We start from the raw sequence: 27,374 nt of genomic DNA, 5'->3' as shown, positions 1-27,374 counted from the left end.
ATTACAAAAAAATCCAGCCATGCTGTTTAGAAGGAGCTCCATCAGAAAGTAACTTCTTTTTAATTAGTAAATTTAAAAAAAAATTCAAATTAAGAGCATTCCCTGATGATGATAAAACACAGAGACACCCCCATACTGATCTCCGACATTCTATCCACCACTTGGAATAGTCAGAATTTATAAAATTGCTGGTGTATTTTATGAAGGATTCCCTGCTGCTGGTCCTTTCTCATATTATAATTAGATCAGGTCAAAACATTGTTTTCTTTTACAGAAGACAGCTTTTTTCAATAACACAAATTTTTCAAAAAAATTGTTTGTCAAAATCTTGCAGATTTTCTTCAGAATTCAATCATATTTTTTGTTAAAATTAAAAAACTAAATAAAATATATAATAATGGTTGCCAAAACCCAAAAATGTTTCAGGTTTGTTTTTCCAATGAAAACCTGAACATTTTTGAAGAAAGTTCGAACAAAAATGAAAACTTTTTTGGTTTTGTCACAATTTTTTCTGGGAAAAGAAAGTCCTTGACCAGATCTAATTATATTATTTTTATGCTGTATTTGACTTATACCGAGTACCTCACCCAGCAAGTGAGTATTACTTGGTATCAGCCCCCCAAGAGATCATGAAAGCACACTATAATTGCAGAAAGAGAGAAGCCGAGGAGTTCTGATTAATATATTTTTAAAGCTGATTAAGTATTTCCGCCCTTTGATCTTTTTTTTCCTCTGAAGGAGGAAAACTCTGAGAAGCAGAGTCACCATGGAATTAGTGGGTAATGGTATGTTTAAAAAAGTAACACACGTATAGCTGAGATTACTGTTTAGGCTTTCCCTGGCAGGCTTATAAAAATAGTATTCCGATTTCAAAGCATGTGTGCTATTGTAATATTCCTTTGACACTACATCTTCTTAGGCTAATAATGTGTAAGGGGCTATAGTATGTGGTTTCCTTTCACCCTTCTCTTCCTGAAACTCGTCCAGTATTCAACCTCGGTCCTGTGCTGATAGAAGGAGTGAGCTGAGGAGAGGAGGGATTCTGATTTGGGGTTTTGGAATGGCATTATAATGTCATCTTGCCTGCCTGGCTGACCTCCTCTCTGTCCTTTTCCTTTTCTAATCTACAACTGTTGGCTTGATTTTGTCATTAGTCATAGACCTCCCTCTAAATCTGGTGCTCAGTCAGCCTGCCCCATTTCTGTATATTGTCTTGCTACAATTAATATCATTTCCTTTGAGTCAAGTGTGATTTGGGGGAATATTATATGCCTCATGCTGCAGTGTGGCCCATTAAAATCCACTCAGTTCCCTGAGCAAAGCTCATTAAGGAGAAGAAAATGCTATACGTAGGGTGCTCTGCAATTCTCAGGAATCTCATCACAGGGTTTACTTGAAATGCTTTTCTGATTTCTGGTGCCAGATTTAAATCCTGTAGCAAGTGCTGAAGGTGTTGAACTACAAAAAATTACAGAGCTAGCTGGTAGGTAGAAAATGACTGAGATAGGATTTACATACGGTATTTATGCATGAATAAGTGTATTGCACACCAGTGTGATGTAGGTGGACTCCCTAAGTCTGTGAACCAGTTGGTTCTGGGAAGGAAAATAACCTGAACTAGATTTTGAAAGCTGCTTGAAATGGATACTGATGCCATCCTCACGTATTGATTAATTCACAGCCAGCTGGAATTTACAGTTAGCTTAGTCTGTGTTGCCAAGTAAACATCTCTGTGCATTGCATATGAGTGGGCCATGAGGTTGATTTGTACCTCTTATTTAAAAAGAGAATTGTAGGAGCCTGCAGCACAGTTCTCCTATACTGCAGTTTACTACACCTCTACTCCAATATAATGCCACCCGATATAACACGAATTTGGATATAACGTGGTAAAGCAGCGCTCCGGAATGGGGGGGTGGGTTACATGCTCCGGCGGATCAAATCAAGTTCAATATAACGCGGCTTCACCTATAACGCGGTAAGATTTTTTGGTTCCTGAGGACAGCCTTATATCGAGGTAGAGGTGTATGATGTTCCTGAAGTATTTTTGGGCCATTGTAATATAGAAGACTATTCTCTAGTATTTGTTCTTAAGGAAATCCACTGAGCCAAGGGAGATGAAAGTGTCAAATCTTGATAAAATGCCTATATAGAAGGGAACATTTCTCCTACTCCTTATACATACAATGTCATTTGATCACATTAGCACGATGTATTGGGAATTTGTGAATTGATGAATTGTACTATTCTAACCATCACTAATTTTTTTTCTCTTTGTTCTTTCTGCTTCCGGGTAAGATGGGCCAATCAAGCTTTTCTGTAGGTTCTTGCTAAGTATTTGCACCCATTTCCTTTCTGTCCCTTTTGTGCTGTGACCTCCTCCTTCTATTTGTTATTTTAATTTCAGGCTTGCTTAATTTTTAAATTGTTCCTAGAGTTTGAGCTGCTTGTTAATTACCTGCAAATGTCAACCAGGTGTGGAAACAACATATGGAAAAGAGGGTTTATTTTCACACTTTTGGTTAAAAAGCATGTACCTTCAGATAACTTTGTGTATGCTGTCAAACAGAATTGTTTCTCAGCACCAAGGCACAGATTTAGCAAACAACTTAAGCAGATGCTTAAGCCCCATCGACTTCATTTGAGTCCTACTCACTGACTTCAGTGGTATTAAGCCCACGTGTAATGGGGTTTCCACTCACTGTTAGTGCTCCTCCTCTTGTCTAGATCTGGGAAAGAAGCTCTTTCAGAATCAATTGCATCTTTCTGCTCTGTCTGTGTTAGTCTGCCAAGTCACCATGTAGTCCACTTCTTTCAGGGTTATGAAGTCCAACAGTATCACTGTCCAAATGCCTTCCCTGGACGTTGTTCTGCCCCAGCTCAGGGCTCTGTTCCACTCTAGCAGTGACTGCAGGGGAACCTGGGCCCACCCCCTACCCCAGGTTCCAGCCCAATGACCGTATAACCAGCAATCCAGGTCTGCTCTGCTCTTTCCCTGGGCTCATTCCTACCCAGCCTCTCTTTTGCCACTTGCCTGTTTCTGGGTTTATCGCTGGTGATCACTCTACTCCCCATTGCCACTTCATCCCCTCCCAGCCTCATGCTAGACTCCTCACTTTAGGGCAGGATCTCAAGACTTATTCTCCCCCTGGACTTCCTCCATGTCCCTGATGACCTCCCACATCCCAGGGAGTGACTGCAGCCTCCTTCTGCTTTCAGCCTCTTAGCTTTATAGTGCTGTCCCAGCCTTCCACAACTGGGCTTCACTCTTAACTAACCCTGGCCCTCCCTCTCCCAGGTGAAGCCAGGTAACCTAACTGACCTCTCAGGCCTTTGTTAACCGGGCTGGTGTGGGGTGCACAACCCATCACACTGTGCTTAAGTATTTTGCTTGAATTGGATTGGAGTAAATCCCCTGCTTAAATGCAATGCTGAATCAGGGCTCTCAGCCTGTAAAGCCTCTCTTTGGGGTCTATTCCGCACTCAAGATTCTGTAACTGTTGAAGTCAGTGGCAGAAGTATCATTGACTTCAGTGTGTGTGGGATCAAGTCTCCAGATTGCATGCATAATTGCTGTTTAATTGATGGCACTTACTCATGTACCTCAAGGAAAGAGTAGGACCACTTTAGTGTTACCTTACACATTTAAGCATGATTCTGTAACAAAGGCAAGGAATACTTTTGGTTTATTTAGTCTAGCTTCTCTTAGAGCTGGGCAAGTAATTCATAGTGAATCATTTATTCATAAATATAGTTTCTTTTTCTGTCTGGGTTTCTGATTTTGTCACTGTTCCAGTTATTCATTATTCTAAATTCTTCATCAAGTAATTCTTGGCCTAGAGATTGTGTGTAAGCAGTTCATTTCATTTGCTGGTCAAACTCGATTGACTAGTGTTTGATTTGTGTTCCTCCATCCTGACTGGATGACTATAACTCTGGCAATCACATTTCCAGTGTGAATACTCAAATTTACAAATTCAAATTTTATTTTGTGAATGCTCTTCAGTGTCCACTTAAAATTCAGTGTTGCTACAACTATTTCTGCCAGTAAGCTCGTTCCGTAGAATATCCATGGAAAATGAACGCAAAAGGGACACAGACACAGAAGAAGTGAGTTCTTCTAAAAATTTGAATCAGGGAAAAGGAGAGAAATGAATGAGAGAAAAATGTTTTCAGCATTTGCCCAGCTCTAAAGCACAAGAGGAGAGTGAACCCTGAAAAAGATGGTCTCTGTCCTGGAAAACAATACATGGAAAAGTATTGAAGAGGGGCAGACTGATTCCTTTTTATCTCTCGTGCTCAAATGTTATAGTTCAGGGTGTAACCTGACCATGTGGGTGGAACTGGGAAGAAATTTGCTGCTCATACAGCATTGCAAATTGTCTAGATGTGCTATGGTGTATGTCAGGAGATGTAGAGGGAAACTAGTACATCTGTCTTGGAAGAAGAGATGTATTCAAAACAAAGCTCCATATGTGAACAACCCTGAACTTTGGGAAAGTTTGCATCTGGATCAGAATTTTACACTTTGAGACTACCTGTACTTGGAAGTATTACATATAAGACACTGCTGGAGATGCTCTGGACTTCTGTTGCTATATTATCTCAATTTGTTTCAATAGACCAGATGACAGTTCTACAGGTTAAATGGCTTTTTCCAGCACTGGGAGAATAAGAAGCAGGGTTTCTCTCTTTTTGACTGTAGCCTGAAAAGAATTTAATCATTCACTCCACATTTGAAAATAACTTAACCACATTAATGAACAAACCTTAATGACTGTCACAAACTCCTAGTAATTGGCTGGGCCTCTAAATCTCAGTAACAATGAAAAGCAACTTACCAAAGTAGCCATCTACTTTAGATCATTTAGAAATACTGGGGTTTCACTGTTGTTGTTTTTTTGGCACTTCTCTTATATGGCTTAATTAACCAAATTATCTGTACCATGGGACATTTGGGGTTAGAAGGACCTGCAGTGAATCACCTAGTCCATACCTCTATATTGTCTCTTATTAATGTTTAAAATTACTATCCTTAGATGCCTGTCTAACCTTAGATATCTCCTGTGATAGAAGGTCCCTTGGTAGCTTGTTCCACTGCCTAATTATTCTTAGGGTTATAAAGTTTTTCCTAGCAATTAACCTACATTTTCCCTGCTCTAACTTTAGCCTATCACTTCTTGTTCTGTGCTCATTGACTAGTGAGGATTAATTGGTCCCATCTTCTATAGCATCCCTTCGAAGTTACTTTAAAAGATTTACTGGTGCTGCACAATCAGAAGGCAAAAGCATTTGTTACCCCCAGATGTAATTGTGCTAAAATTGGAGACTGGCTTTTATGGGCTTTAAAATACAGACAAAATCAGGTTTGTGTGAAACAGTAGAATCCCTTCCCAAAGGCAATGTTCCCTTGTAACAGTATGTTTGTAAAAGGGCTTCCCTTTCCCTTGTCACACACCACTGATTGAATCCTCTGCTAGACAGAGGACTCACTTCTAGCTGAATCCTCAGCTACAATCCCCTCTCTGTTTAATCAAAAGGATGTAGGTCTTCAGCTAGCACCTCTAGCGTTAGTCATAGTGCCGCTGCCTTGATGTCAGCTTGAACAACTTTATCTACAGCACTGATTATTAAAAGTTAGGTAGTAAGGACGGAGTAACATCACACACCAGCAGCCCAGGACTGCAAGGTGCTGAGAGTGCACAATCCGCATTAGCATCAGTGGGACTTGAGGGTGTTCAGCACCTCACATGACCTGTCCTGATGTTACATACAGAAATGGGATGTCCTCTGGCAGAACAGAACTAAAGTCACATACCATTTTATCCATTTTCTATACTGCTTAAAAATTATTTTGGTTTCTAAACCAGGCCAGAACAATATTAAGAACACATTATATTAGAGTAACACATTTGCTTTTGTGAAATATTCTTAATCTCAAGCTTTCACTAAAGGTATGTGAATGCCGGGTATAAAACAGCTGAATAGCTGGATAAAAGCTCTCTCTGCTGTTTGTCTATCATGGCAGCATAATCTTTTCAGGCTTTTAAAAGTGTTTACTTAGCCCTTACCAGTTCTTCCTCCAGTGCTGAAATGCCTTCTGCAAAAAACTGTGTCTGGGTTGCTCCAGATGTTTCCCAATTCTTCTGGCATTTGTAATTTCATTCTCTTTGATGTCTTTAGCTGTGAAAATCAAGAAGCCAATCAAGACAAAGTTCCGCATGCCTGTCTTTAACTGGGTAGCGCTCAAACCCAATCAAATTAATGGGACAGTCTTCAATGAAATTGATGATGAAAGGATCCTGGAGGTATGAATACTGCATATTGTGTTTTGCTTCCCAGTACTCTGTGCAGTGTAAGTGAATGTACAGCTTTGCAAAGGCAGATCATTGTAGGAATTATTTCTGAAAGTTATTGTTTGAGCTGTTAAACGAGAATAGTTTCAGCTGCTTAAGATCCTCAGTAAAAAGGCATGAAATGACTTTCAGTTTACCCCAGCTGAGAATCTGGGCCAGACTGACTATAAAAGTGCACGTCTTTGTTTGAAACAAATTAATCAAGATGGTTGATGGCATTTTCCCAGTATAAACATGCTGATGCCATTTATGGGATGCAGGCTCCTGCAGATTGCTGAGTGCTCTTGAGGGAGAGTTGGAGGATCAATGTAGTAGGGTTGAGCACTAAGCTTTTGAATAGTATACACAAGGGTACAGCTGGTGGAAGGATGAGTAAAAGGCTGAAAAATCTTTTGACCTTAATTTCACAAAATCACATGCTATAACACTATTATAATGTTATATTTTGGACCATTACTGCAGACTATTGTCTGCAAGGGTGGATGTGCATATATCAACAAAGTGTGGCATATACCTACATATCAGTCAAAGTCTTTTTATGGAATTCTGAGAAAACCTTGGACAAGTGCAATTTTAAAAAGATATTTTTGTGGGGGGATTTATTTCTTTTTAGGATTTAAATGTGGATGAATTTGAAGAAATATTCAAGACAAAAGCTCAAGGTCCAGCCATTGATCTTACTTCAAGCAAACAAAAGATAACTCAAAAAGGGTCAAACAAAGTCACATTATTGGAAGCAAACAGGGCCAAAAATCTTGCCATCACTTTAAGAAAAGCTGGAAAGACTGCAGATGAGATATGCAAAGCTATTCAGGTGTAAGTGCAAAACTTGTTGATGGAGCAATCATATCTAAGATTTACTCTGCTTTTTGGTAATCGGCATACGTAGAAAATCAGGTTTTGAACTGGCAGATAATACAAAGGTTCTGCAAAAGATCCAAGAATAAGGATGAACTATTCTGAGTTCCCCACAAATCATTGATTGCATTCCCCTAGATGTGTTAACTTGCAATTTTGTGTCATGATATCACTCTGCAAGTCAGTGCAAATTATCTTGGAATTGTTTTTTAAAACCTAATTAATAGTTCTTAAATCAACGTAATTCACATTTGACTCCTATTATGCTGCATTTCCTATAATAATTGTAAATTAAAAGCAATCCTGAGACAAGTATGGTAAATATTAAAAATAGGTGAAAAGTTTAGTTTTTGCCATGTCTGGATTTAATTCACATGCACTGAATGCAATTTAGATGGTATTGTTTATGTAATGATTAGATACAATGCCAAATGCAAAAATAAGTACTACCAATCTTAATGAAGGAATGTAGTTTCATGTCCTGCTTCTTAAGATTCATCATGCACTTTATGGATATGTCTACACAGCAGTTAAACACTCACAGCTGGTCCAGGTCTTGGGCTACAGGACTGTAAAACTGCTGTATAGATATTGAGGCTCGGGCTGGAGCCTGAACTCTGGGACCCTGCAACAGGGGGGAAGTGCCAGAGCCCAGGCTCCAGCCCAAGCCCAGACATCTAGCCCCACAGCCAGAGTCCCACAAGCTTGCGTAAGCTGACCCGGGCGAGGCGCAGCTGTGCCCCGCGTCTTTTATTCTAGTGTAGATGTACCCTAAGATACATTCCAGTTCACTTTCTTTAGTCTTTGGAACATATTGGAGATGATTACTTGCCTGTCAAAGCCAACATTTTGTTAGGCTATAGTACTCATTTATTACTGCTCTTTTCCCAAGTTTGACTCGAAAGCGTTAACGTGCGGCTATGATGAGCATCTAATGTTTCTCTGCATGAGGACACCTTAGACAGAGGTTTGGATGGTCAGACAAATATTGGTTCACTCTTCTCATCTGGCCAAATACTAACATACTCTCAATCTGATGCTGCAGATCTAACTTTGTAGGTTACAAGATCCTTCTCCTTTTACATAAAATTAGTATCTTCTCTTCCCTGTTTTCATACTCCAGTATCTTATAGCTGGGGATCACCAGGTCTTCCCCCATTCTGCAGCCAGGAGGTCAGTTCCTTGCTTTGTCCGGCACTGCTATATTCTGCTGTGTCAGCCTTTTCCTTATTCACACAAGTCTTGGTCTTGAAAGTTTTTGTGTGCTGCACAGCAGAGCGGCAGGGTATTTGCTTTCCATGCATGTGAGAGTGGAGGCTTATGAGTGAGCAACAATAAGATTGTGAGTCCTCTTCACCCGCTGATTTACTTATAAGTGCTCAAAGTAAATGGCCATATATGAGGTAATGTGAAATTAAGTGTGGTCCTCATCATGTTAAAGACGTTAGCCACACGTCCCCTTTAGGACTTACTGAGTAACGTGGCAACCAGGCAGCAGCATTCAGATTAATACAGCTTCAGTTACCCTGCGTATCACTTTGAACATGTGCTTATACATTTAATACTCTGCACATGCATTATGCAGGATCAAGCCCTCCCAGCTATGCTCACCCAGAACAGTAAAAATGGGGGCCCTAGGCTTCACTGTAAGCAATGCATGGCCTAGTCAGCATCAGAGGCCATCAGTGTGTCAGGGATGGCAGGAAACTCCTGAGGTTTATTTTTATTATCCCAGGCTTGTGTATGGCACAGGCCTCCAGGAGTCATGTGCTCTGCCTATTTGAATAGGGATCTTGGGGAAGGCAGGTTGCTGCTGTTTGGTTGACTTTGCCAAAGCAGACAGGCCTGTCATATTTGGTGGGTCCTTCTTATAACACCAAGCTTTCTGTGTTGTTACGATATAGATTTGACCTGAAGACGTTGCCAGTAGATTTTGTTGAATGTTTGATGCGATTCTTGCCCACTGAGAACGAAGTGAAAGTCTTACGGCTCTATGAGCGGGAGAGGAAACCTCTCGAGAACCTGACTGATGAAGATCGGTTCATGATGCAGTTCAGTAAGATTGAAAGGCTGATGCAGAAGATGACCATCATGGCCTTCATTGGCAACTTCGCAGAAAGCATCCAAATGCTGACACCGGTGAGTGAGCCACAAGCGATAGAGCAATGTTAAAAAATAAATTAGCATTGAATTAATTCTAAGATGTGCAGACATTAGGGCTTCACAAGTGGAACTCATTGCAACACTCTGCATCACTTTTTAAGATACTTAGAACAAACCTTCTTTCTGTTTTACTTCACCATCTAGGTATAGCTGATCAGAAAATTTTCCTTGGAAAATACTTTCAAAGAGAAAAGAGGAAAAAAATCTCAGTGTTCACAAAAAAAAAAAATGTTTCATGTTTTTCAATCAGTTCGATATCTAGCATAGGTTTAGGAATTCGACTATAGTAACCACAGTTGAGTTTAGGCCAGTGATGCTCAAACTTTTGTACTGGTGACCCCTTTCATATAGCAAACCTCTGAGTGCGACCCCCCCCCATAAATTAAAAACACTTTTTAACATATTTAACACCATTATAAATGCTGGCTGCAAAGCAAGGTCGGGGGTAGGGGCTGACAGCTCACGACCCCCCATGTAGTAACCTCGTGATCCCCTGAGGGGTCCCAATCCCCCATTGAGAACCCCTGGCTTGGGCCTTGCTCATGGGCTCTAAACAGTACATCTACAATGATTTTCAGGAGTCTAGCTCTGTGGAGCCAAGTACCATGGAGTTGTGTGGTGTAATAAACCCTATGCAGATTCAGCAGAGATATGTTAAAGATAGATGGAAGATTTGAATATCATGATGAATCATTGCAGCTCTTGAGAGTAAAGGAGAAAGAAATAAAACCAAATCTAACCAAACAATTTTCTAGCTATGACTATAATTTGTTATTGCAGTGGTGCCCGGTGTCCTCGGATAGGACCAGTGCCCCCCGCAGTTGATGACATCAAAGCTTTTTAAGTAACCCACTAGAAATGACTTCTAGCATTTCCATTCATAGCACACAAGAGAGTGACTATAGCATTTAATAGGTTATAGTTCTAATTTTTAAAGATTGTCATCTAAGATATGTCTGCAAAATTTGTGCATTGGTGTCTGCAAACTCCACATCTCTGTATGCAAATACAGGCTCAGATTTTACAGACGCAGCTTAGATGACAGTATGTGTCCCAAAGTGTTCATAATGCTTCTTTTTATTTTACGCTTTTAAGTATTTAAAAGTGGTTTGAATATATTGTTTGAATCATTAGCTGAAACTGAAGACGAATTAATGATGTTCATGCTATCTATACTGGTGACTCCATGAGGCTTGTTCCACATAATTTGATACATATTTCATTGTCTTGAAGAGCATGGCACTGTAGATCCGTGCTTGCATTTTATTTTACTCTAGATTAAGCCTGCAGAGCATGTGAACAACTTGAAATCCATACACAGAGGGGAAGGAGAATATTCATGTCAAGATCCCCATCGTGCAGATCCAAGAGTAGAATTTGAGTGCTGACATTTACCTTGCATTTAAGGTTTTACATGTGTTAACTACACTTCTCATTATTTGCTTTTAGCAACTCCATGCAGTAATAGCAGCATCTGTCTCAATAAAGTCATCCCAAAAGCTCAAGAAAATACTGGAGGTAAGTACAATTTTATTTATACACATGTACTTTAATGAGATAATCAATGCTATTCCTCCATGCATACTGGAATATACCTACCTGCTTACGTTAAAAACTCACCCTTCAAAGGTATATATATATATTGACTGTTATCTCTTTCTCTCGCTCTGGCAGATAATCTTGGCTCTTGGTAACTATATGAACAGCAGTAAAAGAGGAGCAGTTTATGGGTTTAAACTACAGAGTTTAGATCTGGTGAGTAGAAGAACAACATCTGGGCTAGAAACTAGCTTTGGTGGGGAGGGTGCTGCTACTCAGTTCTTCATCTCCACTCAGTTCATAAAAAAAATGTTAATGACAACCTTGCAATGGACCATGCATGCCATTCAGTTGAGAGAGGATGGGGGAAGTAATATCTTTTATTGGACCAACTTCTGTTGGTGAGAGAGACTAATTAATTAATTAATTGGAGGACCTGTGCTTAGATGGTTTCTAGCACGGTAGAAGAAGGGTGGTGATGGGATAGATGGGTGAAATAAAAATAGAAGGGGTTCAGGTGCTGTCATGGCATAATGGAGATAGAGGTTTAAATGTCTTCAGTCATATGTGCCATGAGATTGGCTGCTGACCCATCACAACTCCAGCTCAGAGTTTGGGACAATTATCAGTTACTGCCCAAGACAGCAGACAATATAGCAGGTTGGATGTGCATTAGAGGAGCTGTATGGGAAAGTTCTCACAGCATCAGCATGCGCTCTGCCTGGCTTTAGCTAGTACTACCCCTCTCTCATCTTTCAAGAGAACTAATGTTTGGCAAGTCCCACACAGCTTTTAAGACAATGGGAGGAAGACAGCTCAGAGTGAACAGGTGGGCAATAGCCAATGAGTAGATGCATAGTGGATGCCAACTCTCTTTTAAAATATGACTATATGTATAGTAAGAACAGTTTGGTTTGGGAACCTACTTAGCTGAGCGCTTTTTGCCATGTTAGGCTCAAAAGATATGCCTCTAATTTGTAGACGTACTTTCTCAGCATTCCTTAATGATTTTAGTGTGTGCTTCCCCATCTAATAAAGTATCGGTTCAGTCAACGGATAATTTATAGCCTGGCCTTTACCACACCTTAATCCAACAGTTTCCTTGCCTTTTGCTTGCAGCTGTTAGACACAAAGTCAACGGACAGAAAACAAACACTGTTGCACTATATATCCAATGTTGTGAAAGAGAAGTATCACCAAGTGTCCCTCTTTTACAATGAACTTCATTATGTGGAGAAAGCTGCTGCAGGTACTGTGACCAGTGTTGCCCTTGATAGTATGTTAACCAGGTTCTGATATATTTTAATCCTCCTATCCCCATGAGCTGTTCAAGAGAAAGATCAGAAGTTTAATTTGTAGGGCAGTTTGGCCTGTAATGAAGTCAGTTTTTGGGAGATGACATCAAATTTAGGGTTCCAGATAAAGGTTGGATAAATATGAATCCTGTGGCACCTTATAGACTAACAGACGTATTGGAGGATGAGCTTTCATGGGTGAATACCCACTTCGTCGGATGCATGTGACATGCATGTGACATGCATCCGACGAAGGTGGGTATTCACCCACGAAAGCTCATGCTCCAATATGTCCAGGGCCAGCGCTACCATTTAGGCAGCCTAGGCAATCGCCTAGGGCGCCAGGACTATACGGGGGCCGGCATTTTGCCGGGGGAAGGCAGGCGGCTCCGGTTGACCTGCCGCAGTCATGCCTGCGGAGGGCCATTAGTCCACGGCTCTGGTGGACCTGCTGCAGTCATGCTTGCGGACGGTCGGCTGCTCATGCGGCTCCAGTGGACCGCCCGCAGGCATGCCTGTGGCAGCTCCACCAGAGCCACGGACCAACGGACCCTCCGCAGGAATGACTGTGGCAGCTCCACTGGAGCCGCGGGATCAGCGCAGGGGGCGGCGAAATGGCCGTACGCCTAGGGCGAAACCCTAGCGCTGGTCCTGAATATGTCTCTTAGTCTTTAAGGTGCCACAGGACTCTTTGCTGCTTTTACAGATCCAGACTAACATGGCTACCCCTCTGATACATAAATATGAATGTGGAGGATACACTCATGTCACAGAACTATTATATATTTGATGTTTTTATACTTTATTCTTATTTATATTGTGATAACACCTAGAGGTGCCCCAGTCATGGACCAAGATGCCATTGTGCTAGGCACTGTATGAACAAAAAAATAGGCCTTACCCCACAGAGCTTACAATCTTAATACTTAAACAAGTCATCTAAGAAACAGCAGCAGCTACTCACTTAGCATAGCACCAATTGTTTGGATTAGAATTTGCACTGTTAAAACAATACAGAGTTAAAAGACTACAGATCAACATTAGCATTACAAGCACATGTACTTGTTAGCTTTCCACAGTGGCATCTGATGTCTGAGACCTTGAGGTCTGTCCTCATAGGAGGATACCAAGGAATCAGTCAATGGAGCTAGCTATCAAGACTCAATAATGCCACTGGATGTCAGTTGTAAAGGATTTGATCTGAATATACTTGCAAATGTATGAAAGCAAAGGAAAAGCGTGGGACCAGCACCAGATCTGTACACAAGGCTCTTTGTATAACTTTTAAAGCAACCACTGTGCAAATTAGACTTTCCCAGTTTGTGGCTCTAAGACTACTTATGCATTCAAGCTACTTTTGATATAGATGCCACACTTAATTGTTCAATATTTCTAATGTCTTTTGTTGCGGGCAATAGTTCTCATGCATCCTCTTCTTTCATTTGAATAGGGATTATGGAAGTGGCATCCCCACACTGCGTCACAAATAGAGTGGGCGACTAGTGTTATATATTCTACAAATATTCACATTTTCCCCATGCTTGTAAACCTTTTCTGTTCTCTATGAACATGCAAATGACCAAGTTTTACTGGTCCACATGGTCACAGAAAGTGAGTTTCAGAGCTGTGAGAGTGAGTATTCACAGACGCCAAACTTTGCACTCTTCCCAGAAGTGCTGGTCCGACATCCAGCCAGCAAATAGATGCAATGAATACTCGCAGAGAATTTTTCAAGATCAGTATAGAGTTTAAGAAAATGTGAACAACAAATACATTTCAGGATATCGATTGTGATCTGCTTGTGGATATCACTTAAGCAGGAAAAGAGTCTATGTTTGTTGAAGAAGCTATTCAACATCAGTTACACAACTGTAATCCCAAATAAACCGTTTAAATTACCGTCCCCTTTGCAGTAATGTCCAAGTGTTGGGTTTTGTTTTTTTAAAAGAACATACACCCGTATTACTGGTCAACATGTGGTTGTCTTAGTTAAACACTATTAATAAGCACACAGGTACAATGTGAATTTTGGAGATTGTCATCATTTTAGGGGTAAACACATTCTTATGTAAGTAAACTGATTTTCTCAATGTCTTGTGCTTGCAGCAGGATTCTGATATTTAAACAACTCGTTAGCCTTTAGTAGATTTTAGGAATCCATTTTAAACACAGGGAGGAGAAAACTAAGTGCTGTGTTCTGTGCATTAATGGGTGCTCTGTATATGCTGCGTGCTTGTATGGATGAAACTGACCCTGTACAAGAATGAGTTAACAGTAAGTTATTTTCGGTGCTACCATGGAAATGCACCAAAGCATTTATGAATTTTTATCCCAAGATAAGACAAGTCAAAATACTGATGAGCAATTTCTAATTATACAGGGTAATCTGTGGTTTAATATTTACCAAGTTACCAATTCTGAGATCCTGTGTTATGGCCTGGATTTATGAAACACTTCTCATTAAGGAGTTAAGAATGTTTGGATTTAAGCCTATAGTAGAGTGTTTGTGTCACTCTCTCTACAAAAACATTTCAGCATTTTTGTTTATTTCTTAGTGTCCCTTGAAAATGTCCTGTTGGATGTCAAGGAGCTCCAGCGGGGCCTGGACCTGACAAAGCGAGAATACACCATGCACGACCACAATACAATGCTGAAGGAATTTATTCATAACAATGAAGGAAAACTAAAGAAACTGCAGGATGATGCAAAAATAGCCCAGGTATTCTTTTTAATCCCAGTCCCTGACAAGGTGATGTAGAGACCAAGCAAGAAGAATTGGGAAATGCAGGAATTCCTGACTGTTCAAGAGGATATAACCTTCAGCAAACTGTGGCATGGCTGAGGAGATTCAGGGTTACTTGAGTTCCTCTCCCGTCTTTACCAGTGCTCACTGAAGTGTGACATAATATTGAGGTTATCACCTACTTTCCTCTCTGTAGTCATCTAGCCAAGCTATGCATATTTGCTTATATTTCCCTGAAGTCCATCCTCCTAATCAATCTTGTCACTGTTCTCTAAACACTTTGGTAACGTTTTGCTATTTCTCCTCTGACAAACCTTTCCAGCCATGAGTTAAACTTTCAGAAATGCAGCCTCCTTTTTGCAGGCACATTTGACTCTGAAATTTTCTGCCTATAAATGAATTACAGCTGCAAAGCTGAGCACTTTTGCCCAACTTAATGTGTGTGAGCACACAGTACATAATGCGAGGTGCAAAGATCTCCTGCCTTTACACCCACAGTTCATTTTGTGGATACACAAATGCAGATGCAAATCTTGCAGGTACAGATTTCACACACACAAAGGGAGGCTGAGAATACATGCCTTTTCAACATTCTGTAAATGGGCAATAGCTCATTTTTAAGATGCAAAGTTGAGTGAAAAATGTGCTTCTTACAGGATGCCTTTGATGATGCTGTGAAATATTTTGGGGAGAATCCCAAGACAACGCCCCCATCCGTCTTTTTCCCAGTCTTTGTCCGATTTGTGAAAGCCTACAAGGTAAGCAGATGTACATTTTGCTGCTTATTCCACTTCTGAATATGGCAAGGCTGCTAAATGTGGCCTGTAGCTTTCTACAATACAGCTCACAGCTCCCTTCAATTCAAAGGTGTAACCTCCTGAGACTATAGACCCCAGAATGACCTGTGAAAGAGCACTGCACAGCAGTGCTATGGGACGTAAAGTAAACCAGAAAAGGGCAGGGCAAGTAATTGTCTCAGGATTTTACAGAAACCAGGACAGACCACCATAGCAATAACACTGAACAGCCCCAGGCTCACTGATCAGTCTTCGTGTGGGAATCTAGCTCCACCGCCTTAATATTAGTGTGAATCAGGCAGCTGAATACCTATGCAGTGCCCTGAAAGTGCCCTCTCTGGTCTTCAGTGGAGACAGTTATAGTCACTAACTCATTTTTGCAGTAAGAGATGGTTCTCATGTTAAAAAAAAAAAAAAAAAAATCTGAGAGTCCCTTCATTTGTCGTCGTTTGCAGCTCTAATGTGGTTTCTTGGTCTTTATGCTAAACAGCAAGCAGAAGAGGAGAATGAGTTGAGAAAGAAGCAGGAACAGGCACTCATGGAAAAACTTCTGGAACAAGAAGCATTGATGGAGCAACAGGACCAAAAGGTATGAAACAGAGGACTTTGGGACAATATTACTTGAAAATTTTGTATCTAAAAAGGTAAGGAACAATCCTTTCTGCCTTCTAGTGATGTTTGAGAGGCCATACAGATTAAACCTCCCCCGAGGGTTAGAGCAGGGCTTTTATTGCCATTTCATAATTCTCAGCTCAAGATAAGAATTTCATAATTCTAACACTCATCATATGTTATGAATTTTGTTTTTACAAAAAGGGTTTAAAAATAGGCAGCGATTTTTATCTTTACCAGCCAATCTTATAATAGGAAAAATTCCAGTAGAAGAACATAATTCTGAATTTACTCAGTGTGCACATCTTGGCAGGCCCGACAAGAGAAATTTGGGGCTCTGGCACACCATGTTCACTGGGTCCCCACGCTCACCCATCACACTTTATTTACACAGATGTTATGGACATTTTAGGAACACTCCTCCAAGCTCATGGCCCTGATACAATTGTTCCCCTTTTCCTGTCTTCTTATCAGCCCTTCAGTAACAGGCTCTGAGAAATTAGGTTGGAATAAAGCATCTACTCCATGCCCCTACCAACAGCAGCTTTGTGCCTTAGCTTTATAATGCATTTTCCTAGGACTCTGTCTATATTCTGTACCCAGCATTTCTGTTAACTCTATATTTACAAATTAACATGTAATATGCCTACAGAGAAACTATCCCTATAATATCCTGGTGGTAGGCCCCACCCAAGGCATGCCCTGTCAGAGAAATTACCCCTCTAATATACATGCAGGCTCAACCTAAGGATGCCATTTTATAGGAGCCTTTTTCCCAGCATGCCTTTCTGGGACTGGCCCTTTAAATTTAGCAAATGGAAACAGCTACAGCGCTAAACTGGCCATTTTGTAACTGGTTGCTTCTGCTTGCATTTCTTTCTCTTCCAGGTCTTCAGTACCCTTATCTCCAGTCATGTTTTCCCTTTCTGATGCTGGAGGAAATAGCACAGCTCTCAATCCTCTAATACTTTATAGGATTAAATAAATGGTAGAAGAGGTAGAGAGTGAAATTAAGCAAGGGGAATGGACAGATTTGGCTGCTAGAAAAAACATTCACCAGTTTTGACTTCCTTTGTGGGTTTAGACAAATCACTTAACCTCTCTGCCTTGGTTTCCCTATCTATAAAATTGGAATGAGACCCAACTATTAATATTTGAAATTGAATAAGATGGTATTTGATGTCTTGCACATTTGAGAAGAGGAGAAGAGGAATGCAGCAATGCCCTATTGGGGGCTACTCCTTACTGATCTTTACTCCCATTTCCTTTCAGTCTCCTTCACATAAAACAAAGAGACAGCAGCAAGAGCTAATTGCAGAGCTACGCCGACGACAAGTCAAGGATAACAGACATGTGTATGAGGGGAAAGATGGAGCAATTGAAGACATTATAACAGGTAAAGGAGCATTGTTCACAGACATCATCAAATTGTGGTTGTATATAAATATCACCTGAACTATTGTTGAGCTTTACAAACTCTTAACAGGTATGGTTCAAATATAGTTTAGAAAGCTGTTTCCAGTGCTCTAACTGAAGTATACAAATCCTTGCCACTGGTGTGTAACAAACCAGACCCCATAACCAACTTTAATGTGCCCACTTCCTGCACATTTTCCATATCCATAGGTATCAGATACCCTTGGCTTATTTCACAAGTTTTTCTTTCAGCATGTTGTCATGACAAACTTAGTCCTTTTGCTAAGCAATAGAGAGTTCAGTACCCTGGCAGACAGTACTGCAGTCTCTGCATGCCATGCAAACCTTTCCTTGCCAATGTTTCCACAAACAGAATGACTGATGTTTAACATTATTTAAGAGCTTGCAGTTTCATTAAAAAGTACTAACAGTAATTACCCCATGTTAATACACAGCTTAGGACAAATCATTTGGTCATATCTGAATGATTTATACCCGACTTGTCATGGTTTTACTGTTTTCCAATTAAGGTAGACTAATACTTTGCACTTGCCACAAATTAGAATTGAATACAGTAGTGGGTGGGTGTAATAATAGCTAGAGGTGATCAGGACACTGAGCAAAAGATTCTTGTTATAGCAAAGTTGCTTTTTAAAATCTGTTTTTGTTTAGTGTCCTTTCAATTTACATAGATGATCTGGTCATTTATTTTTATTTTGATGCATATTCCACATCCCTGTAGCGGAAGGGGCAAAATCTTAACAGGTTTGATGATTTTAGTGGTCATTCATTTCACTTGTACCAACGCTTAAGAAGAAAAATCTTTGGGCTAGATTTCCTTGACCATATTTTGCATTACTATCTTTTTCACAAGGTTTTCCCGATGGGAGAAAGATGCAATTTTGCCACTTAGGGCATAAAAGGAAAGTGAAGGCATTTCTGTCCTGGTTGAGTGCTGGGTTGGAACTTCTCCACTACAGCTTTCAAGACAGTGTACACCAACATTATGTTTTAGGCCTTTATTGAAAGGACACAGTCAGTGTAATAGCTAGTCACTTGCAATGAGCTGAAGCTGTCACACATTCTACACCTCCCCAAGGTCCCACTGCCAGTGTTTGTAATTTTACAAATCACATTTTCCCATTCAAAAATAGTGTTTTAAACCTATTCAAAGGGAGAAAATTGACCATGTGAGAGACTGTGAAGATAACTATATGCAAAGGGATATCAAAGTGTTTATAGCAAAAGTGGATAAACAATTATCAGACATGTTATTTTTAAATTGATGGCGTCACTTTAGACCCAGAGAAAAGCTTTACTTGACCAAAATCTATTAACCTCAATGGTCTGTAGCCACCACCAATGATGGCACACTCCTCTCTGGATTAGGTTTTTATCACCAGTGAAAACTGTGAAATTTAAAGTGGTTATTTGCAGCCTGTTTGGAATTTTTATCCCCAAAGAAACCCAGCTTAGTGCATCCTATTGTGATTAAATAACTGATTAGAACATGTAAAACCATCCCCGGATGTCTTAACAAAGCACTAACAATGTACTAATGCAACAGATCTTTGCTTCTCACTGTGTTTGTCATGTTTGGCTGTTATTTTCCATGCAGTGTTGAAGACAGTGCCCTTTACCGCTCGAACTGCCAAGCGTGGCTCTCGGTTTTTCTGCGAACCTGTTCTCACTGAGGAATTCCATTACTAAACTATTACTCTTTCACACCTGATGCTCTTAAAAGGTTGCTGTAGGTTTTTGACATTTTTCCATTTGTTTGGATCTCAGGGAGGGCCACGTTAATGTTAAATGGATAGGAATGTCTGGAGTCTATTTGGAGTTGTATTTTATGTCATCACGTCATTGCACGTTCTTGTATTTCGGTTGTCTTTTATTATATCCCATGAACCTTGTGCATGACACTTTTGGCTATCCTCAATTTCAAAGCCACCACTGAGCTACATGACAAATGTCATAGAACAGCAAGTGATGGAAGTCACAGAATGCTACATATAGAAAAGCAGCTCTGTTGCAAATCAGATTCTAGAGTTTACAGGAGGGTTAGTGGGTCAAATGCAATCATAAATGTGACAGTTCACCTGCTTTTTCTATGGCATCTCTTCTGGGTTCTAGAAGTCCCCTTCTGCGTGAAGTGGCTTATGTAATATGCATGCAGTAAACTAGACTGCTCTGTTGGGAAGCAGAATTGCAGTGTGCATGAGCTGAGTTTGACTTTCATGGCCTTTGCTTCCTGGCTTGCAGTAGTTACTTGTGATTATATACATGATCTGGGGAGCGCTCACTAATTTTTTTCAGCCATTTTAACCAGCACTTGCATGTTTGTCTGCATGTATAAGGAATAAAATGTACAAAATTCTCTCTCATTCTGTCACATCCACATTTAATTTATTTTTCAGTTCCATGCCAACTTAAACATGATTGGAAATGCCTATTGAACAAACAGAAACAGATCACAGAGGGTGGCTACATGGATTGGCTATCAGTAAAGTTGAAAAAAAAATCCACGATTCCCCCTCTGAGGGGGAAACACTTTGTAGTGTCGTGGCCATTGTGAACACTGGTTGCAGACTTGGACTTCTGGGTCTAGTCATGGCAAAGCTGTATTAAATGAAGTCTCAGAATTCATTGGAGCATTTTATGCTGGATTCCTGTTTGGTCAGTGCCAACTTCAGAGGATTGGATGAAGAGACTATAAGTATTGGTACGAGGGAAGGAATTGGAGAAACATAATTTTGTTCTCAAAATTCTACACCAATCACAGCTATTACTCATCTATTATCTATTACTGATAAATATTGGCATGTAACTGGATATATTTACATCTTGTGGTGTAAACTGTATAAAGGGTGTGTAACACAGCATGTATCTATTAACACTGTTGTTTTTGTTATTGGTTCTTAATCAAAGACAACAGCGTTTCATTTCTTTCTTTTGCAATGTATTTTTATGAGAGCTTCTTAAGATTGCAAACTATAATCACCTCAATAGTTATTTTCTCTTTCAAGTTAATTGCTGTATTGTCTTGTCTTCCTGGAGCCAATCTTCAAAGCAGCTTGGAATTTTGTTAGCGAGAGACGAGGATGGCCATCTTGTCCTTTCCTTCCTGTTTCTAACCTCCTCTTGTAGTCTTGGCCTCGTTCCCTCTTCTTGCTGTCTTGGCTAACATGCCTGGGATTTTTGAACACTGCGTTGAGTTGCTCTTCTTTTTCCATCCCATTTTTTATTTAACCATCATTTTGTGTTTTTTTTTTCTGTTTAGCCCTAAAGAAGAATAATATCACTAAATTTCCAAATGTTCACTCGAGGGTAAGGATTTCTTCTAGCACACCGGTGGTGGAGGATACACAGAGCTGGCAAGCATCACTTTTTACTTAGCTTCCTCCTCTCTCTATATGCCAGACAAATTGCTGATAAATATGACTAAATGTAATGCTGGTGAGAGTCTAAAGACATAAGGTACACACAAGATTTAAGAATGGCAATGTCCCTGAGACATTTAGTTTCACACTTGTGTTATATGGCACGGTAGAGCATGGGCTAGGATGCACTAAATTGCTGCTCCTAGGCGAGGCTCATGTTCAGTAACTGACTTCCATGTGCAGCTTGACTCCTGATTCTGGGTTTCTTTCTCTCCTCCCTACTGAGGATCTGCAAGCTTTGGGGGTAACTAAAGCTTTAGAGATACAGTAATGGCTTCACCAAATGCAGAGGAGTTAAAACGGGATGGCTTTCAAGGCTTTTTGGTGTTAGATGTTCCCTTGAGTTGGGACACACTAGCTTTTTTGCTAGGTATAGGGGGCTCCCACACCTCTCCCCTTATTGCCATTAGGGGAGGGTGAAAGCCCTGTTCCCTCTCCCTGCCTGAACCATTAGCAGAGAGGGCTATACATCCAGCATTCTGACTGGCATTTTTTCCATCTGTCCCCTGTTGCTCAGACGTTTTCATATAAAATGAAGTGGCCTTTATCAAACTATAAAAGATGATTTAATCATAGGACTGGAGGGGATCTGGAGAGGTCATCCAGTCCAGGCCCCAAAGATTGATGTATTAGAACCATGAGTGCTTACTGTGACTGGTGCCCTTGTTCCCTGGCCCTTTTTTCCATTTTGGCCCAAAAATTTGGCCCCTCCAAATTTGCCCAAAATAGTTAGTGTCCTATGCCCCATTACGCCCCAGAGCTGTTCCCCAGCCTGTTGTGCTGCCAGGACTGTACGACACAGTGCTTCAGGAACATGTGCAGTATCCCTAAGAGATAGACAAGAAGCTGCACAAATCCATGTGCAGGCAGGAGCAGCTGAGCATCACCCATTGGCTGCCCTTGCTGATGTACACATGGCTGGGGGATCCAGGAGCTGTCTTTAAACAGAACACTAACCCAGCCACGACTTCGAAAAGCCATGTAAGTGAAGATATGGAAACAGCTTTAGATGCCTTAGCCTCACTGAAATTTCTTCCCTGGCAGAAGAAACTTTCCCCCATATTAGGATATCAAGGGACATACTGAGCCTGCTCAGTATATCCCCAGTCATCGTTCCCAAGAGGCCCACTTCCATAAATGGCAATCATCAGGACAGATAGATTATGACCCAAATTTATCCCTGTTGTAATTTCTGACTTCACTGGGAATGGGTAGAGATTTAGCTGCTCATGCAAGCATGAAGTCATCATTGTGTGGCTGCAACCAAGTGGGAAAGTATTTTTGGATCCTCATCAAGACTAGTAACAATGGAACAGAATAGAACCTTTAAATTTTTACCATATAGTAATTGTCTAGTATCCACTTTTTCCATGTCCTCCCCCCACCCCCCCACAAAAAAGATAGACATACAGAAAGCATAAAATCATTCTTGCTTTGGAAAGAACACTTTTAAATGGTATCCTACTTTGAGTTTTTATTCAGCTTCCAGCCCCTTTCAAAAAAAAAAAAATTTACTGATCCAATTGCAATGATTCTAGTGATTACATCTAAAAAAATATCTACTTCAGCTCTATTAATTCCAATTGATGTTGCCTTTCACAATGACTTATTAAATATAAAGTTATAATCTCCAATCAGAAGAAAAAACTTCAAACTTGACAACATGAATGTATTTAGACAAGAATACCACCAGTATTACCTTTTTTGGTGTTTATTAATAAGGACAAATCATATTTGTTTAATTCTCAATGGGTTTAAAGGCCCTTTACTCTTTCTACACAAGCTGCTTTGATTGGCTGCCAGAAGGACTTTTTCTTTTCTAAACAAATGACCTGTTAATTTACCTGTTTCTGATATCTTATTTCCTTTTTGCAGATCTTAGAAACCAGCCATACAGACGAGCCGATGCGGTAAGGAGAAGTGTTAGGCGACGCTTTGATGATCAGAACTTGCGCTCTGTAAATGGTGCTGAAATAACCATGTGAGCTGGAGATTTGCATGTGAAAAGTAGAGCGTGTGCTTGAATGATACCTTGTCCATGTGAACTATATGTGCTACCATTTAATTATAGCCTTGAATACAGTAAAATTACCTTCTAAAGGGCTCAAAAAGACATAGAAAATGCATAGGAACGTAAAAGTGATGGGCTCTCTACTCAACCATAGCTAACAAGTGCCTAAAATTGAAGTACCTGCTCAAATTAATCAAAGCAATAGGACTTGATTTGATTGGGTATCTTTTTACACCAACACAATATTCAGTATTTTTAACCAAAATGTAAAATACATGATTTTTTTTTGTTACATGAAATTTAGTGATTGGTCTTCAGTGGCCCTTCTTGATTTCCTGACAGGTTGTAAATAAGTAATACTTGGATGCAATCTGCTGTGGACTTAAGCTTTTCAATGCATTCCTGTCCTGTCTGCTAAGGAATTAACGTTGAGCTTCAACTGGACTTACTAGCTTTTTTAATATATATATATTTAAGGGCTTACCATGTGCAAGGGGGAAATAATTACAAAATGAACTGTACCTTTCAGCCATACATGAACCCCAGACTTAATACAAATAAGATGTGTTAAAGACATAATCCAGTGAACACAGAGTTTATATCAAATGAACATGAACTATTCTTCATGTTCTGATTCTGCTTTTTATATGCCAGTGTGCAATGTGGGATAAGCAGTGAGGGTATGAATGCATTGCTAAGATCAGTGAAACAAGAACGTTGTATAAGACTCATTTACTATGTTCTTCAGATAGAGGCAGCTTTTGAATAACAACGTGTATTTATTAATTAGGACTAAGATATTAACATCTCATTAATCAGTATTAGGATTTCTGAGGACCATTATGGTTCAGTTATTAACTCAGTGAAATAATCTTGTGCCCTGCTGAGAGAGGATTTTAATACCCCATCTATAAGCTTTAAACTTGCATCTGCATTGAGCAAGAATGGTAACCCAGTAATTATGTTTTTCCTTTGACAATCGAGTTCTGATCACTTAATACAAAAGGGACATTTGTCGTTCAAATGGATCCCAACTTCTAAATTCTTAGTTATTTTATATACTGCATTTTACACTTTAAAATTGAGCTTATTTTATTAGGCTTGGCAATATTTTAAATACAAACAGTGCTACTGGTGCAGATCAATTTATTGTTATAATGGAATTTTATTTTATCCTACAATGGCAGGGCACTTGATCTATTCCAAAGTCAAGAACTGGACTGATGCTAAATTTGTACTTTCCAGAAGATACATTTTGCTTGTGGCTTACCGTTCCTGGTAGCATTGCATCAGTATGTTAATTGTAAAATTTATTGTATAGTATTTAACCACTGAATTTCTTTTCTTTTATGTTGTGCTTTATGTGAACCACTGGTGAAGGTCCCATTTTCCTTGAATAATGTGTAGTTACATGAATCTGTTTTTAAATGTACAGATATTTTGCTACAAAATTGGTGCAGTTTTTTATGGTTTTTACACTTCTCTTTAATTCCCACTTTAGTCTCTGGGTAATATTGTAAATATTGTTTAAAAAATGCATCAGCCTGTGCTATACAATCTGAATGTTATTTTAACTTATAGTTTTGTTTTTTATATTTAACTAAATGGACAGTTTGGGGCTCAAAGTTACCACATTGACTTCCGCTTCCCTATTTACAGAAAGTTTACATTAAAACTGCCACGTATTGTGTCATTTACAGCAACGTGTACTTGACATGCAAAAGAGAACATGCCAAGATTGCCTCTTTCTTCACTGACAGTGACAAAAGAGTTTTAATCTGTATAAGAAAAAATCATTTGGCAACATAATTTAAGTACATTTATTAGTCAAATAGGTCAAACTTGTAAGCTCAAAAGCATTTTATAACTTAACTCTAGACAGCAAATAATTTTATCATGCAAGTGGACTGTAATATTGGCATGTTCTCTTTGATGTTTTTCTAGTAATAGACCTGCTTCTAGGCAATATTAGAAGTGTTTTATAAAAGCAGTTCATGTTACTTTTCTGGTCTGTTCACGGCATATGATCAAATAAACTATTTACACTACTATACAGTAATCCATGGTTCTTTTTCTTTGGTGTGTTTATATTACTCTTTTATGCAGAGCTTGCTAGCAAATGGATCATGAGTACGATGATGGAACAACTTATTCTTACAGAAATAACTGTCATATCTGTAGTTTTATCAACAGAGACTAGGGGAGAAGGGGGGACACAAATTCCAAGTTTTCTCACCAGCTTCTGCCCTGTGCCACAACTTTCTGCAAAACCTAAAGTTTCTTATCCTATGATTCTGTATTTCTGTTTTGATGAGAAACACTGCACAATAAAGCCTGCTTAACCTAGCTTCCCAAACAAACAATAGTAATGGCAAAAATGGAAAGGAATCTCACCCACATAGCACCCCACTCTGTTTTCTTCCAAGGTCCTAAGAAACTGTTGCATGGTAGAAGAAATTGGCAAAACACACTCTTGTGAAAAGGAGTTCTAAGGTGAAGAGCACAAAGAAAATGGTCTTACTTCCTTCCTGGTGTAAGTACACTGATTTGAATGGAGAAAATTCACCATGTTCGAGGTTTCTAATGAGTGCCTTGCCTCCACCTGAGTTAACTTTATATTTCCTATGTTTAATAACATTAGTATGGAAATGGGACCAATCAGGGCTTCACAAAGTTCTTGGGTCCTTCCATGGCTTTAAAAAACTTCTCCTCTTTTGTAGCAATTGCAAATATGATGAGCAGAGACCACTTTTTTTTTAAAAACGGAGTGGAGGTAATATGAAGTCACAAGACCTGCATTTTGCCACTGCAGACTCTCAGTAACTACTTCTGCAATATACTGTTAAAAAAACCCACGGTTTATGCAGAAGTAAAATTCACCAGTAAACTATTCAGTTAAATCTGCTAAATCTAGCCACCTATCCTGGTTCTGGCATTACAATAACCACTGAAAAGTTTCTATTCTAACTGTCCCAAGATCAGTGAACAAAGGAGGATGTTCCTAGAGTACTTTTTTCATACAGCATTTTCCTCTCAAAACACAGAATCTCTGAGTAAGAGTAATAGTGTACAAAATCCCTCCATAACATTTACAGGTCTGTCCCATCTTAGGCGCATTTAACATGTGCCATTTCAGCTTTATGTGGTCAGCAAAAACAAGAAAAAAACCAAAACAATAAGGAGAAAAATAATTTAAATACCGTTTCTGTAGTGCGGGCGATTCCACCCACCATTACGCTCAATGCAATTTTGACTATGTGATTTTTGCTTTATGTGCTGACTGTGGAACGTAACCCTAGCGTAAGATGAGAAAGACCTGTACAAACACTTAGCCCATGTCCTCCATTTTTAATTTACAAAAAATATGCATTCTTTGGCTTGCAACAAAGAGATCCCAAATGCTGTAGATTTTAAATGTAACAGTGTAAAAAAATATATATTTAAAGTAAAAAGAGTGACTAAGGCAGTATTTCTCTTTCGTCTGAGCTACACAGATTTTGTACCCCTTTAACTCTATAGGTATAGAACGGGGTAGGCAACCTATGGCACACGTGCCAAAGGCTGATTTTCAGTGACAATCACACTGCCCGGGTCCTGACCACGGGTCCAGGGGGCTCTGCATTTTAATTTAATTTTAAATGAAGCTTCTTAAACATTTAAAAAACCTTATCTACTTTACATACAATAGTTTAGTTATATATTAGACTTATAGAAAGAGACCTTCTAAAAACATTAAAATATATTACTGACGTGTGAAACCTTAAATTAAAGTGAATAAATGAAGACTTGGCACATCCCGTCTGAATGTTTGCCAGTATAGAATCTACTATATAGTAAAGCAGTACAATTCTCCAGTATGCTTGTAGATAAGTTACATAGCTAGGAAGACTTTATACTAATTTATTTCCAATCTAACTGCTTCAGGCTGTGGGGTGGTACTGCTTTATAGAATATCTAGTTCAACCCCCTGATCAAAGCAGGATTAATCCCCAGACTGATTTTTGCCCCAGATCCCTAAATGGCCCCCTCAAGGATTGAACTCACAACCCTGGGTTTAGCAGGCCAATACTCAAACCACTGAGCTATCCCTCCCGCTTTTAAGCCAACAAGTACAAAACCTGTACTCTGAATCAAGGGAATGAGA

General features: G+C 39.6%; 1 protein-coding gene across 1 annotated transcript in view; it reads left to right on the top strand.

Moving 5' to 3' along the window:
- The window catches only part of FMNL2 (formin like 2), a 277,496-nt gene extending 252,207 nt beyond the window's left edge, over positions 1 to 25,289 (top strand). Inside the window, 11 exon segments of the mRNA XM_075070227.1 lie at positions 6,184 to 6,308; positions 6,970 to 7,172; positions 9,119 to 9,353; positions 10,827 to 10,895; positions 11,052 to 11,132; positions 12,036 to 12,165; positions 14,767 to 14,930; positions 15,611 to 15,712; positions 16,242 to 16,340; positions 17,636 to 17,759; positions 23,095 to 25,289. Coding sequence (XP_074926328.1) covers positions 6,184 to 6,308; positions 6,970 to 7,172; positions 9,119 to 9,353; positions 10,827 to 10,895; positions 11,052 to 11,132; positions 12,036 to 12,165; positions 14,767 to 14,930; positions 15,611 to 15,712; positions 16,242 to 16,340; positions 17,636 to 17,759; positions 23,095 to 23,204 — 1,442 coding nt within the window. The 3' untranslated portion in view covers positions 23,205 to 25,289.
- Positions 25,290 to 27,374: the final 2,085 nt, after the last annotated feature.

This window comes from Chelonoidis abingdonii, chromosome 10, assembly GCF_003597395.2.
Source record: "Chelonoidis abingdonii isolate Lonesome George chromosome 10, CheloAbing_2.0, whole genome shotgun sequence".
In the NCBI taxonomy this organism is placed as follows: domain Eukaryota; kingdom Metazoa; phylum Chordata; order Testudines; family Testudinidae; genus Chelonoidis; species Chelonoidis abingdonii.
The sequence above is the reverse complement of the archived record's forward strand: the minus strand, read 5'-3'. Positions and strand labels throughout refer to the sequence as shown.